The sequence below is a fragment of the Oncorhynchus nerka genome, linkage group LG28, assembly GCF_034236695.1.
Source record: "Oncorhynchus nerka isolate Pitt River linkage group LG28, Oner_Uvic_2.0, whole genome shotgun sequence".
NCBI classification, from domain to species: Eukaryota; Metazoa; Chordata; class Actinopteri; order Salmoniformes; family Salmonidae; genus Oncorhynchus; species Oncorhynchus nerka.
In genome coordinates this window covers 18179785-18199678 of record NC_088423.1, presented here as the reverse complement: position 1 = coordinate 18199678, position 19894 = coordinate 18179785, and the positions used below count along the sequence as shown (strand labels likewise).

At 41.7% G+C, this 19894-nt stretch overlaps 1 protein-coding gene across 2 annotated transcripts in view; it reads right to left on the bottom strand.

Annotated features, from left to right (window-relative positions):
* LOC115113833 (disks large homolog 5-like) overlaps window positions 1-18622 on the bottom strand; it is a 167826-nt gene extending 149204 nt beyond the window's left edge. For both annotated transcript variants that reach the window (XM_065012672.1, XM_065012673.1), the window contains exon 1: window positions 17863-18622. In XM_065012672.1, coding sequence (XP_064868744.1) covers window positions 17863-18163 — 301 coding nt within the window. In that variant the 5' untranslated portion in view covers window positions 18164-18622. The remainder of the gene's footprint in view (window positions 1-17862) is intronic.
* Between the last annotated feature and the right edge of the window lie 1272 nt (window positions 18623-19894).

The window sequence follows — 19894 nt, the reverse complement described above, 5'->3', positions numbered from 1 at the left end:
AGCTCTTCATTGTGCGTCAAGCATTGCGCTGTTTATGACTTCAAGCCTATCAACTCCCGAGATGAGGCGTGTGTAACCGAAGTGAAATGGCTAGCAAGTTAGCGTGCGCTAATTGTCGTTGTGTTGCTGGTTTGACCCCAGTGAGGAGCGAGGAGAGGGACGGAAGCTATACTGTTACACTGGCAATACTAAAGTGCCTATAAGAACATCCAATCGTCAAAGGTTAATGAAATACAAATGGTATAGAGGGAAATAGTCCTATAATTCCTATAATAGCTACAACCTAAAACTTCTTACCTGGGAATATTGAAGACGCATGTTAAAAGGAACCACCAGCTTTCATGTTTTCATGTTCTGAGCAAGGAACTGAAACGTTAGCTTTCTTACATAGCACATATTGCAGTTTTACTTTCTTCTCCAACACTTTGTTTTTGCATTATTTAAACCAAATTGAACATGTTTCATTATTTACTTGAGGCTAAATTGATTTTATTGATGTATTATAATAGGTTGAAATAAATGTTCATTCAGTATTGTTGTAATCGTCATTAATACAAAAAAAAAAAAAATTATAATAATAATAATTTGGCCGATTAATTGGTATTGGCTTTTGGTCCTCCAATAATCTGTATCGGCGTTGAAAAATCATAAAATCGGTCAACCTCTAGTGCGTACGGCCCAATAAATCACTGGGACCAAGCTTCCTGCAATCCAGGAACTCTGTACCAGCTGGTGTCAGAGGAAGGCCCTAAAAATTGTCAAAGACTCCAGCCACCCAAGTCATAGACTGTTCTCTCGGCTACCGCACGACAAGTGGTACCAGAGCGCCAAGACTAGGTCCAAAAGGCTCCTTAACAGCTTCTACCCCCAAGTCATAAGACTACTAAAGAATTAATCAAATGGCTACCCGGACAATTTCCATTGACCCCCTTTTATACGCTGTTGCTCCTCGCTGATTATTATTTATGCAGTCACTTTACCCATACCTACATGTACAGTACCAGTCAAACGTTTGAACACACCTACTCATTAAAGGGTTTTTCTTTATTTTAACTATTTTCTACATTGTAGAATAATAGTGATGACATCAAAACTATGAAATAACACATATGGAATCATGTAGTAACCACAAAAGTGTTAAACAAATCAAAATATATTTTATATTTGAAATTCTTCAAAGTAGCCACCCTTTGCCTTGACGACAGCTTTGCACACTCTTGGCATTCTCTCAAGGTAGGGGTGGTATACAGAAGATAGCCCTGTTTGGTAAAATACAAAGTCCATATTATGACAAGAACAGCTCAAATAAGCAAAGAGAGACAACAGTGCATCATTACTTTAAGACATGAAAGTCATTTAATATGGAAAATGTCAAGAACTTTTAAAGTTTCTTCAAGTTCAGTCACAAAAAACATCAAGCGCTTATGATGAAATTGGCTCTCATGAGGACCGCCACAGGAAAGGAAGACCCAGAGTTACCTCTGCTTCATAGGGTAAGTTCATTCGAGTTACCAGCCTCAGAAACTGCAGCCCAAACAAATGCTTCACAGAATTCAAGTAACAGACACATCTCAAAATCAACTGTTCAGAGGAGACTGCGTGAATCAGGCTTTCATGGTCGAATTGCTGCAAAGAAACCACTCCTAAAGGACACCAATAAGAAAAAGTGACTTGCTTGGGCCAAGAAACACGAGCAATGGATATTAGACCATTGGAAATCTGTCCTTTGGTCTGATGAGTCCAAATTAGATTTTTGGTTCCAACTGCCGTGTCTTTTTGAGACGCAGAGTAGGTGAATTGATGATCTCCGCATGTGCGGTTCCCACTGTGAAGCATGGAGGAGGAGGTGTGATGGTGATTTGCTAGTGACACTGTTGGTGATTTATTTAGAATTCAAGGCACACTTAACCACTATGGCTATCCCAGCATTCTGCAGCGATACGCCATCCCATCTGGTTTGCACTTAGTGGGAGTAGCATATTTTTTTTCAACGGGGCAATGTCCCAAACACACCTCCAGGCTGTGTAAGGGATATTTGACCAAGGATAGTGATGGAGTGCTGCATCAGATGACCTGGCCTCCACAATCACCTGATCTCAACCCAATTGAGATGGTTTGGGATGAGTTGGACCGCAGAGGGAAGGAAAAGCAGCCAACCAGTGCTCAGCATATGTGGGAACTCCTTCAAGACTGTTGGAAAAGCGTTCCAGGCAAAGCTGGTTGAGAGAATGCCAAGAGTGTGCAAAGCTGTCATCAAGGCAAAGGGGCACTACTTTGAAGAATCTCAAAAATAAAATATATTTTGATTTGTTTCACACATTTTTGGTTACTATATGATTCTATATGTGTTATTTCATAGTACTGATGTCTTCACTATTATTCTACAATGTAGAAAATAGTAAAAAATAAAGAAAAACCCTTGAATGACTAGATGTGTCCAAACTTTTGACTGGTACTGTACATATTACCTCAATTACCTCAACTAACCTGTACCGCCGCACAAGGGTAGGCATTTGACCATCAGGTATTCTAAGATGAGTGAACAATGGTTCAACACTTCCACCGTGCTCGAGTCAGCACACCAGTTGTTGTTGATGAAGAGGCAAATCCCCCCCTGGATTTCTCCCGACTCCGCTTTCCTGTCTGCATGGTGAATGGAGAATCCATTGAGTTGGATAGCCATGGGGGCTCTCTTGTCCGAGAGCCATGTTTCAGAAAAGCAGAGCATGTTGCAGTTTTGGGAGTCCCGTTATTAGCAAATCCGTGATCGGAGGTCATCTATCTTATTATCAAGTGACTGAACATTGGCCAGTAAAATGGAGAGAAGAGATTGCCAGGAAACGTCAGCGTTTCCTCTTGGGTAGCCCAAAAATTGGGTCAGAATTACAGAAGGAGGCCAGGGTCAATGAGTTGAAGTCGAATTTGAAGCCGGAATTGAGGTAAGTAACTGCCGATCTGATGGTCAAAAGTTGTTGTTGGTTGTAAGAAATGGTAGAGGATACATTAAGAAAATAAAGTAAAAGTAAACGACAAAAGAATCACAAAATAGCAAAGTTAGGTCGGAGCTTGCAAAAAGCAGCAATCCAGTATGGCGCCATCTTCCATTTCTGATGGCACTGAATGTATGTTTGTGCACATGAAAGTCACTGTAAATCACTATGTTTACAATAGGTTAATGAGGTAATAAACATGTGCTGTGACTAAAATGTGACAAAAATTAAAAGGACATTTAGTTGACTAAAATGGTCCACTGTTTTCGGCATTTTGACAATCACTAGACTAATTAATTAACCAAATGACAAAAATTAGACTAAGACTGCCAGGACAGGCTCCTGTTCATTAGGACACAATGTTTTTAAATGTTTTTCAATGGAACCCAGGTGTACCCTCCCTGTTTCAGTCTGTTTTTGTTCCGTTTGGCACGTGATGCACAGGTCCCGGAAAAGGCCTGTGGAGGAGTGACTGAGTGGAGGAACCTGTCTGCCCAGTAGTGTGGGGAAGAACCCACTGTAACACCAGCTCTCTCTGTCTCTCACACGTTCTCCCTCTCAATCTCCCCCTCGCTCTCGCTTCACTCCCCCCTCTCTACCTCTCTAATTCTCTGCCTCTGCCCATTGTGACCTGTGTGAACTGCTCATCAGCCTGGTGGTGTAGGATTACAGAGAATACATCCTAAATGGCACCCTATTCCCTATACAGTGCACTAATTTCGACCAGGACCCATAGTACTGTGGTCGAAAGTAGTGCACTATATAGGAAATGGGGTGCCATTTGGTATGCACTGAGTGTGGTTTCTAATGGGCTCCTATGGGTGCATGGATGAAATATAAGGCTTCAGACAGACAGCGGCATAGCAGAGGATGAGATACTTTATAGTAGCCATTTTAACAGTCATTGGCCCTATTACAATTCAGAGACCATGTCATTTTAACAGCCATATGCCTACTTTTACAATTCAGAGACCATGTCATTTTAACAGCCATAGGCCTACTGTTACAATTCAGAGACCATGTCATTTTAACAGCCATAGGCCTACTGTTACAATTCAGAGACCATGTCATTTTAACAGCCATAGGCCTACTGTTACAATTCAGAGACCATGTCATTTTAACAGCCATATGCCTACTTTTACAATTCAGAGACCATGTCATTTTAACAGCCATATGCCTACTTTTACAATTCAGAGACCATGTCATTTTAACAGCCATAGGCCTACTGTTACAATTCAGAGACCATGTAATTTTAACAGCCATAGGCCTACTGTTACAATTCAGAGACCATGTCATTTTAACAGCCATAGCCTACGGTTACAATTCAGAGACCATGTCATTTTAACAGCCATAGGCCTACTGTTATAATACAATGTCATTGTATTTTTTTTCTAACTCTGACGACGCTGGACCAATTGTGCGCCGTCTCGTGGGTCTCTCGGTCGCGGCCGGCTGCGACTCAGCCTGGGAGAGAGAGACACCTCAGCCTAGAGACACCTCGAGCACTAAGATGCAGTGCCTTAGACCGCTGCGCCACTCAGGAGAAGACAATGTAATTTTAACAGCCATAGTAGCCATAGGCCTACTGTTACAATTCAGTGTACTGCACTAAATTTGAGTAAGTTAATTCATAATTGATATTATAAGATTGACATGCTACTATGGTTGTGTGGAGGAGAAACATGCAATGTAAATTATTATTTGAAATGCAAAGAGCCTTTGCAGATGCTCAACAAAAGACAAGTGCCAATGAATTAATTAACACTAGCCACAACTACATAATGTTTGAAGAGCTTGAGTTGGATTCAACTCACCACACCAGACAAGTTGCGTGTGCCAAGTGTTGCAAAATAAATGTACACATACAGTGCATTCAGAAAGTATTCAGACCCCTTCCCTTTTTCCACATTTTGTTACGTTACAAGGGTACCAAAACATTTCTGCAGCATTGAAGGTCCCCAAGAACACAGTGGCCTCGTCTTGGAACCACCAAGACGCTTCCTTGGGCTGGCCGCCAAGCTAAACTGAGCAATTGGAGGAGAATGGCCTTGGTCATTGAGGTGACCAAGAACCCGATGGTCACCCTGACAGAGCTCCAGAGTTACTCTGTGGAGATGGGAGAACATTCCAGAAGGAAAACCCTCTCTGCGGCACTCCACCAATCAGGCCTTTATGGTAGGGTGGCCAAACGGAATCCACTCTTCAGTAAAAGGCACGACAGCACGCTTGGACTAACAGAGCATGAGAAACAGGATTCTCTGGTCTGATGAAACCAAGATTGAACTCTTTGGCCTGACTGTCAAGTGTCACGTCTGGAGGAAACCTGGCACCATCCCTACGATGAAGCATGGTGGTGGCAGCATCATGCTGTGGGGATGTTTTTCAGCGTCAAGGACTGGAAGACTAGTCAGGATGAAGGGAAAGATGAACGAAGCAAAGTACAGAGAGATCCTTGATGAAAACCTACTCCAGCGCACTCAGGACCTCAGACTGGGGCAAAGGTTCACCTTCCAACAGGACAACGAACCTAAGCACACAGCCAAGATAACCCAGGAGAAGCTTTGGAACAAGTCTTTGAATGTCCTGGAATGGCCCAGCCAGAGCTCCAACTTGAACCCGATCAAACATCTCTGGTGAGACCTGAAAACAGCCGTGCAGCCACGCTTCCCATTCAACCTGACAGAGCTTGAGAGGATCTGCAGAGAGAAACTCCCCAAATACAGGTGTGCCAAGCTTGTAGCATCATAACCAAGACTCAAAGCTGTAATCGCTGCCAAAGGTACTACAATAAAGTATTGAGCAAACTGTCCGAATACTTATGTAAATGTGATTTTTTTATTTATTATATACATTTGCAAAAATGTCTAAAAACCTGTTTTTGCTTTGTCATTATGGGGTATGGTGTGTAAATTGATGAGGGGGGGAAATAAATGTAATCATTTTTAGAATAAGGCTGTAATGTAACAAAATGTGCACTGTACATGTTATTCAATCATTTCACCCACAGCGCTTGTGCACATGAACAAGTGTCTGTGTAGCCAGGCGCTAAAACAGAACTTGGTTCTATTAGAGACGCTTGACACGCTGCAAGTCCCGCCTCCCCATCTACTCATTGGTTTTCAGGAGCATACAACCCCACGTACAAAAAACCTTCATATCAGAAAGAGCAGGTTCTAAGGTTTCTAAAACACATACATGTCACACCCTGATCTGTTTCACCGGTCTTTGTGATTGTCTCCACCCCCCTCCAGGTGTCGCCCATCTTCCCCTTTATCCACTGTGTATTTATACCCGTGTTCTCTATTTGTCTGTTGCCAGTTCGTCTTGTTTGTCAAGTCAACCAGCGTTTTGTCTCAGCTCCTGCTTTTCCCCAGTCTCTCTTTTTTTCTCGCCTACCTGGTTTTGACCCTTGCCTGTCCTGACTCTGAGCCGGCCTGCCTGACCACTCTGCCTGCCCCTGACCCTGAGCCTGCCGTCCTATACCTTTGCCCCACCTCTGGATTACCGACCTCTGCCTGACCTGACCCTGAGCCTGCCTGCTGTCCTGTACCTTTGCCCCACTACTCTGGATTACCGACCCCTGCCTGCCATGAACTGTTGTTTGCCTGGCTCTGTTGCTGTAACAAACATTGTTACTTCGACACAGTCTGCATCTGGGTCTTACCTTCAAACCTGATAATACATTTGCCAAACAACTTAAAATTAAGGCATGGTTTCCATTTCAAAATATCACTTTTTTGTCAAATATTACAGCAGCTACAGAGTTCTACATGTGAGCACTTATGGCAGCATAGCCCAGGGCTACTAAACCCAGACTAGTAACAGAACATAAAATATGATGTTCTTTTGAAATATAATTGATTTGTTTTGTGGTTTTTCATTTTTACATATAGCCTGCAGCAGAGTGCCCAAATAGGCGGCGCCGAGGGCCAAATTTGCAGAGTTTTCTGAGCAAAACAAAATGTGTATATTTCTTTTAGAATTGTTGTTCTTGGACATAAAAGACTGTAAAATCACCAGGAAATTAGCTCAGTGTTTTGGATTTTGGAAATCTGTTCCCAAGTATTTCCACACATAAATAGAGAGGCATATGTGATTGTATCCCAATGTAATCAAGGGTTGAAATCATTTCGTTTTTCTCAAATACTATATCTGTTTTGGGTTCTTGCTGTCAATTTGCAGTGTACAAATTATTTACAGTGCATTCAGAAAGTATTCATACCCCTTGACTTATTACACATTTTGTTGTGTTACAACCTGAATTCAAAACAGATTAAATATATATTTGTTCTCACCCATCTACACACTATACCCCATAATTACAAAGTGAAAACATGTTTTAGAAATTTTTGCAAATGTATTGAAAAATAAATATAGAAATATCTCATTCACACCTGAGTCAATACTTTGTAGAAGCACCTTTGGCAGCGATTATAGCTGTGTGTCTCTCTGGGTAACATTTGCCGATTATTATTTTCAAACTTCTTCAAGCTCTGTCAAATTGGTAGTTGATCATTGCTAGACAACCATTTTTCAGGTATCGTCCTAGAGGTAGATTTAAGTCAAAATTAACTCAGGAACATTCACGGTCTTCTTGGTAAGCAACACAAGTGTAGATTTGGCCTTGTGTTTTAGGGTTATTGTCCTGCTGAAAGTTGATTTAATCTCCATGTGTCTAGTGGAAAGCAGACTGAACCAGGTGAAAACCTCTAGGATTTTGGCTGTGCTTAGTTTATTACATGTATTTTTATTCCTGAAAAACTCCCCAGTCCTTAATGATTACAAGCATACCCATAACATGATGCAGCCACCACTGCCCCTGAACAGGCAGTTAACCAACTGTTCCTAGGCCGTCATTGAAAATAAGAATTTGTTCTTAACTGACTTGCCTAGTTAAATAAAGGTCAAAATAAAAAATATAAAAAATATTTTAAAAATATGAAGAGTGGTATTCAGTAATGTGTTATATTAAACACTTTCTATTCAGGACAAATCGCTCTGCCACATTTTTTACACTATTACTTTAGTGCCTTGTTGCAAAATGGATGCATGTTTTGGAATATTTTTATTCTGAACAGGCTGTACACGCTTCCTTCTTACTGTTGTTTTCTGCTAACACAGCAATTAAACTCGGCAACTGTTTTAAAGTCACCATTATCCTCTACATTGGTTTCTTTCCCTAGTCTTTGTGGTTGATTCTGGTGTTTGAAATTCACTGCTCGACTAAGGGACCTTTCAGATAATTGTGTGTGGGGTACAGAGATGAGTCAGTCATTCAAAAATCACGTTAAACACCATTACTGCATACAGAGTGAGTCCATACAACTTATTATGTGACCTGTTAAGAAAAGTTTTACTCCTGAACTTATTTAGGCTTGTCATAAAGGGGTTGGATACTTATTGACTCAAGACATTTCAGGTTTATAATTTGTATTAATTTGTAACTTTGACATTATGGGATATTGTGTGCAGGCCAGGGGAACAAAATCTCAATTGAATCCATTTCAGGCAGGAACATAACAAAATGTGGAAAAAGTCAATGGATGTGAATACTTTCTGAAGGCACTATATAACTATGTTCTGGCGCCCCGACCATCCGCTCAAGGAGAAATCTGCCCACGGCTGAATGTAATTGTGGGTCCCTGGCCTACAGTAACAAACTACTGAATATGTTTGGGGGGGGGTTTGGTATTCTAATGGTAGGCCTACCTAAAACCTGCATAAACATAACCAAATCATATATGCAGTCACTCTAACTATACATTCATGTACATACTACCTCAAATGGGCCGACCAACCAGTGCTCCCGCACATTGGCTAACGGGGCTATCTTCATTGTGTCCCACCCACCACCCGCCAACCCCTTCTTTTACGCTACTGCTACTCTCTGTTTATCATATATGCATAGTCACTTTAACCATATCTACATGTACATACTACCTCAATCAGCCTGACTAACCAGTGTCTGTATGTAGCCTCACTACTTTTATAGCCTCACTACTGTATATAGCCTGTCTTTTTACTGTTGTTTTATTTATTTTCCTACCTATTGTTCACCTAATACCTTTTATGCACTATTGGTTAGAGCCTGTAAGTAAGCATTTCATTGTAAGGTCTACACCTGTTGTATTCGGTGCACATGACAAATAAACTTTGATTTGATTAGAAATTATACGTTTTTGCAATAGTACACTACCATTCAAAAGTCTGGGGTCACTTAGAATGTCCTTGTTTTTGGTTTTTAAAATAATAATGCCTTTTTGTCCATTAAAATAACATCAAATTGATCAAAAATACAGTGTAGACATTATTAATGTTGTAAATGACTATTGTAGCTGGAAAAGGACCATTATCAGCAACCAACACTCCTGTGTTCCAATGCCACGTTGTGTTAGCTAATCCAAGTTTATCATTTTAAAAGGCTAATTGATCATTAGAAAACCCTTTTGCAATTATGTTAGCACAGTGGAAAACTGTTGTGTTGATTAAAGAAGCAATAAAACTGGCCTTCTTTAGACTAGTTGAGTATCTGGAACATCAGCACTTGTGGGTTCGATTACAGGCTCAAAATTGCCAGAAACAAAGAACTTTCTTCTGAAACTCATCAGTCTATTCTTCTTCTGAGAAATGAAGGCTATTCCATGTGAGAAATTGCCAAGAAACTGAAGATCTCGTACAACGCTGTGTACTAGAGCGAGAGTTGCACCCCTTCTGAAAAAACCTACACTCGATCCCTCCGATGTCAACAACTACAGACCAGTATCCCTTCTTTCTTTTCTCTCCAAAACTCTTGAACGTGCCGTCCTTGGCCAGCTCTCCCGCTATCTCTCTCAGAATGACCTTCTTGATCCAAATCAGTCAGGTTTCAAGACTAGTCATTCAACTGAGACTGCTCTTCTCTGTATCACGGAGGCGCTCCGCACTGCTAAAGCTAACTCTCTCTCCTCTGCTCTCATCCTTCTAGACCTATCGGCTGCCTTCGATACTGTGAACCATCAGATCCTCCTCTCCACCCTCTCCGAGTTGGGCATCTCCGGCGCGGCCCACGCTTGGATTGCGTCCTACCTGACAGGTCGCTCCTACCAGGTGGCGTGGCGAGAATCTGTCTCCTCACCACGCGCTCTCACCACTGGCGTCCCCCAGGGCTCTGTTCTAGGCCATCTCCTATTCTCGCTATACACCAAGTCACTTGGCTCTGTCATAACCTCACATGGTCTCTCCTATCATTGCTATGCAGACGACACACAATTAATCTTCTCCTTTCCCCCTTCTGATGACCAGGTGGCGAATCGCATCTCTGCATGTCTGGCAGACATATCAGTGTGGATGACGGATCACCACCTCAAGCTGAACCTCGGCAAGACGGAGCTGCTCTTCCTCCCGGGGAAGGACTGCCCGTTCCATGATCTCGCCATCACGGTTGACAACTCCATTGTGTCCTCCTCCCAGAGCGCTAAGAACCTTGGCGTGATCCTGAACAACACCCTGTCGTTCTCAACTAACATCAAGGCGGTGGCCCGTTCCTGTAGGTTCATGCTCTACAACATCCGCAGAGTACGACCCTGCCTCACACAGGAAGCGGCGCAGGTCCTAATCCAGGCACTTGTCATCTCCCGTCTGGATTACTGCAACTCGCTGTTGGCTGGGCTCCCTGCCTGTGCCATTAAACCCCTACAACTCATCCAGAACGCCGCAGCCCGTCTGGTGTTCAACCTTCCTAAGTTCTCTCACGTCACCCCGCTCCTCCGCTCTCTCCACTGGCTTCCAGTTGAAGCTCGCATCCGCTACAAGACCATGGTGCTTGCCTACGGAGCTGTGAGGGGAACGGCACCTCAGTACCTCCAGGCTCTGATCAGGCCCTACACCCAAACAAGGGCACTGCGTTCATCCACCTCTGGCCTGCTCGCCTCCCTACCACTGAGGAAGTACAGTTCCCGCTCAGCCCAGTCAAAACTGTTCGCTGCTCTGGCCCCCCAATGGTGGAACAAACTTCCTCACGAAGCCAGGACAGCGGAGTCAATCACCACCTTCCGGAGACACCTGAAACCCCACCTCTTTAAGGAATACCTAGGATAGGATAAAGTAATCCTTCTCACTCCCCCCTTAAAAGATTTAGATGCACTATTGTAAAGTGGCTGTTCCACTGGATGTCATAAGGTGAATGCACCAATTTGTAAGTCGCTCTGGATAAGAGCGTCTGCTAAATGACTTAAATGTAAATGTACTACTCCCTTCACAGAACAGCGCAAATTGTCTCTAACCAGAATAGAAAGAGGAGTGGGAGGCCCCGGTGCACAACTGAGAAAGAGGACAAGTACATTACAATGTCTAGTTTGAGAAACAGACGCCTCACAAGTCCTCAACTGGCACCTTCATTAAATAGTATCTGCAAAACATCAGTCTCAACATCAACAGTGAAGAGGAGACTCTGAGATGCTAGCCTCTATGCAGAGGTCCTCTGTCCAGTGTCTGTGGTCTTTTGCCCATCTTAATCTTATATTTTTATTGTCCAGTCTGAGATATGGCTTTTTCCTTGCAACTCTGCCTAGAAGGCAGGCAACCCAGGAGTCACCTCTTCCCTGTTGACGTTCTTTAATATGTATGCCTACAGTAGCAAGAAAAAGTATGTGAACCCTTTGGAAATACCTGGATTTCTGCATAAATTGGTCATAAAATTATATCTGATCTTCATCTAGGTCACAACAATAGACAAACACAGACTACTTAAACTAATAACACACAAACAATTATAAGTTTTCATTTCTTTATTGAACACAATGTATAAACATTCACAGTGCAGGGTGGGAAAAGTATGTGAACCCTTGGATTAAATAGCTGGTTGACCCTCCTTTGGTGGCAATAACCTCAACGAAATGTTTTCTGTAGTTGCGGATCAGACCTGCACAATGGTCAGGACTAATTTTGGACCATTCCTCTTTACAAAACTGTTTCAGTTCAGCAATATTCTTGGGATGTCTGGTGTGAACTGCTCTCGAGGTCATGCCACAGCATCTCAAACGGGTTGAGGTCAGGACTCTGACTGGGCCACTCCAGAAGGCATATTTTCTTCTCTTGAAGCCATTCTGTTGTTGATCTACTTCTGTGTGTTGGGTCGTTGTCCTGTTGCTTCACCCAAATTTTGTTGAGCTTCAATTGGCAGACAGAGACCCTTATATTCTCCTGCTAAATGTCTTGATAAACTTGGGAATTCATTTTTCCGTCAATGATAGCAAGCTTTCCAGGCACTGAGGCAGCAAAACAGCCCCAAACCATGATGCTCCCTCCGCCATACTTTACAGTTGGGATGAGATTTTAATGTTGGTGTGCTGGGGCTTTTTTTTCTCCACACAGTGTTGTGTGTTCCTTCCAAACAACTCAACTGTAGTTTCATCTGTCCACAAAATATTTTGCCAGTAGCGCTGTGTAACATCCAGGTGCACTTTTCCAAACTTCAGACGTGCAGCAATGTTTTTTTTGGACAGCAGTGGCTTCTTCCGTGGTGTCCTCCCATGAACACCATTCTTGTTTAGTGATTTATGTATCGTAGTCTCGACAGAGAGCATGTTCCAGAGATTTATGTAAGTCTTTAGCTAACACTCTAGATTCTTCTTAACCTCATTGAGCATTCTGCGCTGTGCTCTTGCAGTCATTTTTGCAGAACGGCCACTCCTAGGGAGAGTAGCAACAGTGCTGAACTTTCTCCATTTATAGACAATTTGTCTTACCGTGGACTGATGAACATCAAGGCTTTTAGAGATACTTTACTAACCCTTTCCAGCTTTATGCAAGTCAACAATTCTTAATCTTAGGTCTTCTGAGATCTCTTTTGTTCGAGTCATGGTTCACATCAGGCAATGCTTCTTGTGATAGCAAACTCAAATTTGATTGGACTCCAGGTTAGCTAACTCCTGACTCCAATTAGCTTTTGGAGAAGTCATTAGCCTAGGGTTTCACATACTTTTTCCAACCTACACAATGAATGTTTAAATTATGTATTCAATATAGACAAGAAAAATACAATAATTTGTGTGTTATTAGTTTAAGCACAGTATGTTTGTCTATTGTTGTGAGTTAGATGAAGAACAGATCAAATTTGATGACCAACTTGTGCAGAAATTCAGGTAATTCCAAAGGGTTCACATACTTTTTCTTGCCATGTATGTAGATATTCCATTAAAAATTAGCTTCCAGCTACAGTAGTCATTTACAACATAAACAATGTCTACACTGTATAGACACTGTTCTGATCAATTTGATGTTATTTTAATGGACAAAAAAAATGATTTTCTTTCAAAAACAAGGACATTTCTATTTCTCCAAACTTTTGAACGGTAGTGTATATATTAAATGTTTTTATTAAGACTGTTAGAATGCAATGGCTCATAACGCGATTGTTAGATGCCCAGCTTTTCTAGTGTTAATATTTGGAGTAGAGAAAAACATGATTTTGTTTGCTTGTCAAAATTCTACAAAATATCATATGCGTTTCAGGTAAAATAACAACCCAATGTTCATCTTCCAGGACAGAACTAGCTAAATTTTCATGAATGTTTCATGTGTGTTTGACATGCCCCCAAATTAATATAGTTTTTGAATTTTTTCACCTGCGTGTCATGATCGTGTCTGATATGGATGGACAAAATCAACCCGAGGCACATGCATGGCTGGTGTGGTCAATAAGTCAAACTTGAGTTTCGTTCAACTCAATGGAGCCTGTCAACGCCTAACAACAGACTTGCACCATTGAAGTGTAATAACACATTAACTATAGATAGGTAGGCCGCAACCTCACAAAAATGTGTCATCAAATGCAGCGGTTAAACGCTATGAATATGGCTATGTTTACACAGGCAACCCAATTCTGATACTTTTCCACGAATTGGTCTTTTGACCAATCACATCAGCTCTTTTGCCAATAATTGTGATGCCTGTGTAAAACGCAGCCTATACATACGTCTTTAATAAACTACTCGAGAGGCAGGTTATATTGACACATTTTGAAATTATGCCCAATTATCATAATATTGAGCTGAAGCAGATTGAACTACATTGACTGCTAATGACGCATACATTAGCATATTAACCATAGCAGCTAAAATATGCCAAACATAATATCCCCAGCTTCCGGATTTTGCAGTGGGGGGGGGCCTAATTTCATATGAGGTTGAAAGGAAACGATGGCACGGGGCAGATGCTTTCAGGAACACAAAGGGCGAAAATTACCCCAAACATATTCTGAATGTGGGTTAGGGGTAAATAAGTCATAGAATAGACAAAGTGAGCAGCTGCACAGGAGGCTTTGAGGTAATATGCTGCTAAAAAACATCTTCTCCTCTTAACCTTACAGCTACTAAACACTGGACTCTGTCAAAAGCAATAAGAACATTGGCAGATTATGGTTATAGAGTAGGTGGTCCTTTTCGAGTAAATATATAGACCTAGTGATCATGCAGGTAAAGCAGAGTTAGGAATGTGCAGTAATAGTGCAGGTATAACAGTGTTAGGAATGTGCAGTAATGGTTCAGGTATAACAGTGTTAGGAATGTGCAGTAATAGTTCAGGTATAGCAGTGTTAGGAATGTGCAGTAATAGTGCAGGTATAGCAGTGTTAGGAATGTGCAGTAATAGTGCAGGTATAGCAGTGTTAGGAATGTGCAGTAATAGTGCAGGTATAGCAGTGTTAGGAATGTGCAGTAATAGTTCAGGTATAACAGTGTTAGGAATGTGCAGTAATAGTACAGGTATAAAATTATTAGGAATGTGCAGTAAACTCACTCCGCAGCTAGTTTGAAATCGCCAATGGAGCTATCCAATTGGATAATTTTGTATAGCTCAATCAATTGGTTCGTTGTCCAGGATGGTGGTCACGTGTGTTTGCGAGCAGAGGATCACTAGTTCGGAGTTCGGTATGGGACAGAGACAGTGGAGGAAGCGATACTGTTGAACAGCACACATTAAATATGTGGATAAGGAGCAGTAACCTGGTCCCAGATCTGTTTGTCTTCTTGTCAACCCCATTGCTATCATTGAGTATGTTTACATGCACAGTAATAATGTGATATTAAACTCATTATGGCAGTAGGCAGATTATATTTTTCTTATTTAAACTTTATTTAACTAGGCAAGTTAGTTAAGAACAAATTCTTATTTACAATGACGCCCCCCCCGGCCAAACCCTCCTCTAACCCAGACAGTGAAGGGCCAATTGTGCGCCGCCCTATGGGACTCCCGGTTGTGACACAGCCTGGGAACAAACCAGAGTCTGTAGTGACGCCTCTAGCATTGCAATGCAGTGCCTTAGACAGCTTCGCCTCTCAGGAGGCCATGTAAAATCCTTACTTTGATATTTTAAATCGGCATAAGATAAAAATCGAAGTAAGCATACAACGATAAAGGTCGACCGATTAATTAGGGCCGATTTCAAGTTTCCATAACAATCGGTAGTTGGCATTTTTGGGCGCCGATTATGGCCGATTACATTGCATTCCATGAGGAAACTGCGTGTCAGGCTGCACACCTGTTACACGAGTGCAGCAAGGTGCCAAGATAAGTTTAATGCTAGCTAGCAACTTATCTTATAAAAAACAATCAATCTTCACATAATCACTAGTTAACTACACATGGTTGATAATATTACTAGGTTAACTAGCTTGTCCTGCGTTGCATATAATAAATGCGGTGCCTGTTAATTTATCATCGAATCACAGCTTACTTCGCCAAACGGGGATGATTTAACAAAAGCGCATTCGCGAAAAAAGCACAATCATTGCACGAATGTACCTAACCATAAACATCAATGCCTTTCTTAAAATCAATACACAGAAGTGCATTTTTTTTAAACCTGCATATTTAGTTAAAATAAAATCATGTTAGCAGGCAATATTAACTAGGGAAATTGTGTCACTTCTCTTGCGTTCATTGCACGCAGAGTCAGAGTATATGTAACGGTTTGGGCCGCCTGGCTCGTTGAGAACTAATTTGACAGAATTTTACGTAATTATGACATAACATTGAAGGTTGTGCAATGTAACAGAAATATTTAGACTTAGGGTTGCCACATGTTCAATAAAATACTTAATGGTTCCGTATTTCACTGAAAGAAAAAAAGTTTTGTTTTCGAAATTATAGTTTCCGGATTTCACCATATTAATGGCCAAAGGCTCGTATTTATGTGTTTATTATATTATAATTAAGTCTATGATTTGATATTTGATAGAGCAGTCTGACTGAGCGGGGATGGGTGGCAGCAGGCTCGTAAGCATTCATTCAGACTTTACTGCATTTGCCAACAGCTCTTAGCAATGCTTGATTCACAAGCTGTTCATGACTTCAAGCCTATCAACTGCTGAGATTAGGCTGGCAATACTAGTGCCTATTAGAACATCCAATAGTCAGAATTATGATGCATCGACTATTTCTCTCTATACAATTTGTATCACATATACCCTAAAACGTCTTAACTGGGAATATTGAAGAACTGGGAATATTGAACCACCAGCTTTCATATGTTCTCATGTTCTGAGCAAGGAACTTAAACGTTAGCTTTTTTACATGGCACATATTGCACTTTTACTTTGTTCTCCAACACTGTGTTTTTCCATTATTTAAACCAAATTAAGCATGTTTCATTATTTATTTGAGACTAAATAGATGTTATGTATTATATTAAGTTAAAATAAGTGTTCATTGTTCATTCAGTATTGTTGTAATTGTCATTGTTGTATATCGTCCGATTAATCGGTATTGGCTTTTCTGGTCCTCCAATAATCGGTATCGGTAGTGAAAAATCATAATCGGTTGACCTCTAATTAAAACACCTGCTTTTCTGAGCAATCTTTAGAATTAGTAGGACACGTAAACACCTTAAACGGCGTTCCAGTGTTGTATTTGATCTGCACATGTGCTAGCACCAGCCGCGAGCCTCCCTCTTTACCAAGAGTGAAGTGAGCCTCCCTCTTTACCGAGAGTGAAGTGAGCCTCCCTCTTTACCGAGAGTGAAGTGAGCCTCCCTCTTTACCGAGAGTGAAGTGAGCCTCCCTCTTTACCGAGAGTGAAGTGAGCCTCCCTCTTTACCGAGAGTGAAGTGAGCCTCCCTCTTTACCGAGAGTGAAGTGAGCCTCCCTCTTTACCGAGAGTGAAGTGAGCCTCCCTCTTTACCGAGAGTGAAGTGAGCCTCCCTCTTTACCGAGAGTGAAGTGAGCCTCCCTCTTTACCGAGAGTGAAGTGAGCCTCCCTCTTTACCGAGAGTGAAGTGAGCCTCCCTCTTTACCGAGAGTGAAGTGAGCCTCCCTCTTTACCGAGAGTGAAGTGAGCCTCCCTCTTTAAAGAGAGTGAAGTGAGCATCCCTCTTTAAAGAGAGTGAAGTGAACTCATAACAACTGAAGAAGTAGTTTTCACATACAAACCTTATACAGTATGTCCAAACTCAGAATGAAATATGCTTAGAAAAAATAACATGGTCGCTGTGGTAGAATGTTTTGATTAGAACGTTTTTGCGTTCATCAGTGCCCTCATGTATCCATGAAAACAGGATTATTAGGGAAATTGTTCTTGCAAAGCATGTAAATGTTTGAATCAAGTGGATTAGGTTGGAATGGAGAACACACAGAGAGAGAGAGAGAGAGAGAGAGAGAGACAGACACTAGATCAAATCTTAAAGTGGACCACCAGATGTGGCAGATGTCCATAATGAACGTGGGACTGAGACCACACATGGGGCAGAGTGACGTCAAGTTGTTTACATCAACTTGTGATAGTCTTGATCATCTCAACGACTGAATTTGACAGATTTCTGACCCATATTTAGGCTATTCACAATATGCGAATATAATGACATTCTTTGACATTTGATTTGAGGATTGTAATTTCTCACCAGATGAATGATCTACGTCTCCAACGCCGTTCATTAAAAGTGCAGAATTCAGGTGAGGGTGCGTCTTTTCTAGGGCAGCGCAAAGGTCTTTGAAATGGTCTCTCTCTTTGCTTATCAAGATTTTCAGGAGAAGGACCACTTTCTCCGAGTTGGACGAGCAGTTGTGACCCAGTTCATAACGTTCCGATTGGGTGAGGATACCAGTTTGAGACAACACCTCCACGACCCGATCTGCATGTGTTATTGACTCCAGTAAGTTCTGGTAGCATTTATCTAACAACTCTTTGTGCTTAGACTCCATCTCTCTCAACTCGCTGCTATTTGCACGACTACCGCGTTGCCTACGTTTTATCAGCTGACCACTTTAAGATCTCTATACAGTTCAGCCGTAACCATTTCTGGATAGGTCACTTCTTGGAAGAGTTGAGTCGTAGTCCCACGATTGTAGTGCATAGCCAAATTGTGTCGCCTTTCATCCCAAATAGAAAGAAGAGTAGACCCAAGTAGCCATATTTGTTGCCCAGGGCTGTTGACTGGTGCGCTAAGAAAAAGGGTTACATTTTACCACAGCGTTCAAGATCCAACTTTTCCTCCGTTTTCGTGACTATTAGGCTACGTCTGAAGTGGTCCGCATCGTATACCCATTAAATCCGGTCTTTCTAAATCGAGTTCGACCGACATGCTGAAAAGTAGTACAACTCTTTAAGAGCCTTTCCCCAGAACCGCAACCTCCACCATGACTCGAGCGCAGCAGCTGTAGTTCCCCTGCCAATCATATTTTAGTGCAATGGCCAAGTGGGCGGGGCTTTCCACAGACGCACCTGGCTTAAAACTTTACATTGAAAGGTGGAAAAATATTACTGTCAATTGGTAGGGACACCATTTGGGATAAAATAGACCGACAAAAAAATAGCAATATTGAATTATCCCCGTTATTTCCTGTCATTTTCTGCTGAATGGGGGATCTTCGTAGTGAAAAATATTCAGTAGGTCTGTTGCATTATATAATTTCTCATGGCACATTTTCCTCTGATGTATTTTATACCTATATCTAAACCACAACACTCTGTCGGTTATTATTAGGCTATCAGTTTGTGTACAATATTACAATATTCTGTTTATACTGAAAGAGATGTATTCCTCTTTGGGTCCCAAAAGGCACCCTATTTCCTGTATAATGCATAGTTTTGACCAGAGCCCCTAATGCACTATATATGGAATAGGGATCCATTTAGGACGTATTCCTATCTGGATTGTTCACTGGTTGACACATCTGCACTATCATTTTGCTTCTGCTCTACATAGTCGAATCCTTCTCACATCATCTAAAAGAAGGATTCCGTGACTGGAGGCAGAAGTCACATCTGCCATGCAGATGAGAAGGTCTTGAGAAACAAACGAGATTGAGTGAGGAAGACGAGATGAGGAGAGGAGGCAAATGCTGTGAGATGGGGTCAATGGGGTCAACTCTAAGCTATAACACACAGCCTCTAACCCTGACATCTATGGCCTATTTCTAACCCAACACTATAAAACATAGCCTCTAACGCTAAGCTATAAGACATATGTCATATGTCATATATCATGTATGAAATATGATGTCATGCAGTGTAGGTTATATGTAGGTTATAACAGAATACCTTTTGCGAACACTTTATTATGGGTAACACCCAACTTTCACTGAGGACAGTCCTCCCCACATTCTGAAATAACAATTTTGCCCCCTCCCAGTTTTATCATTGGAATGTGATGCAAAACGAGGCCTGGTGTGCTTTAGGACCATGCGGACACCTCCGAGCAATCTGGTAGGCTGTTTGGAGTGATAATCCAACTGGATAAAATAATATGTATATATATGGTTTGGTAAATCCAAAGTTGCACCCCTGGCAACATCTATGGGTCCTGTTCAAAAGTAGTGCCCTATATAGGTCATAGGGTGCCATTTGGGATGCATACAATGCCATTCATTGCAGTAAACCATACACAGATGACCACCGCTGAGCTGGCCCTACTGTGAGTGAGCTTAATTCTG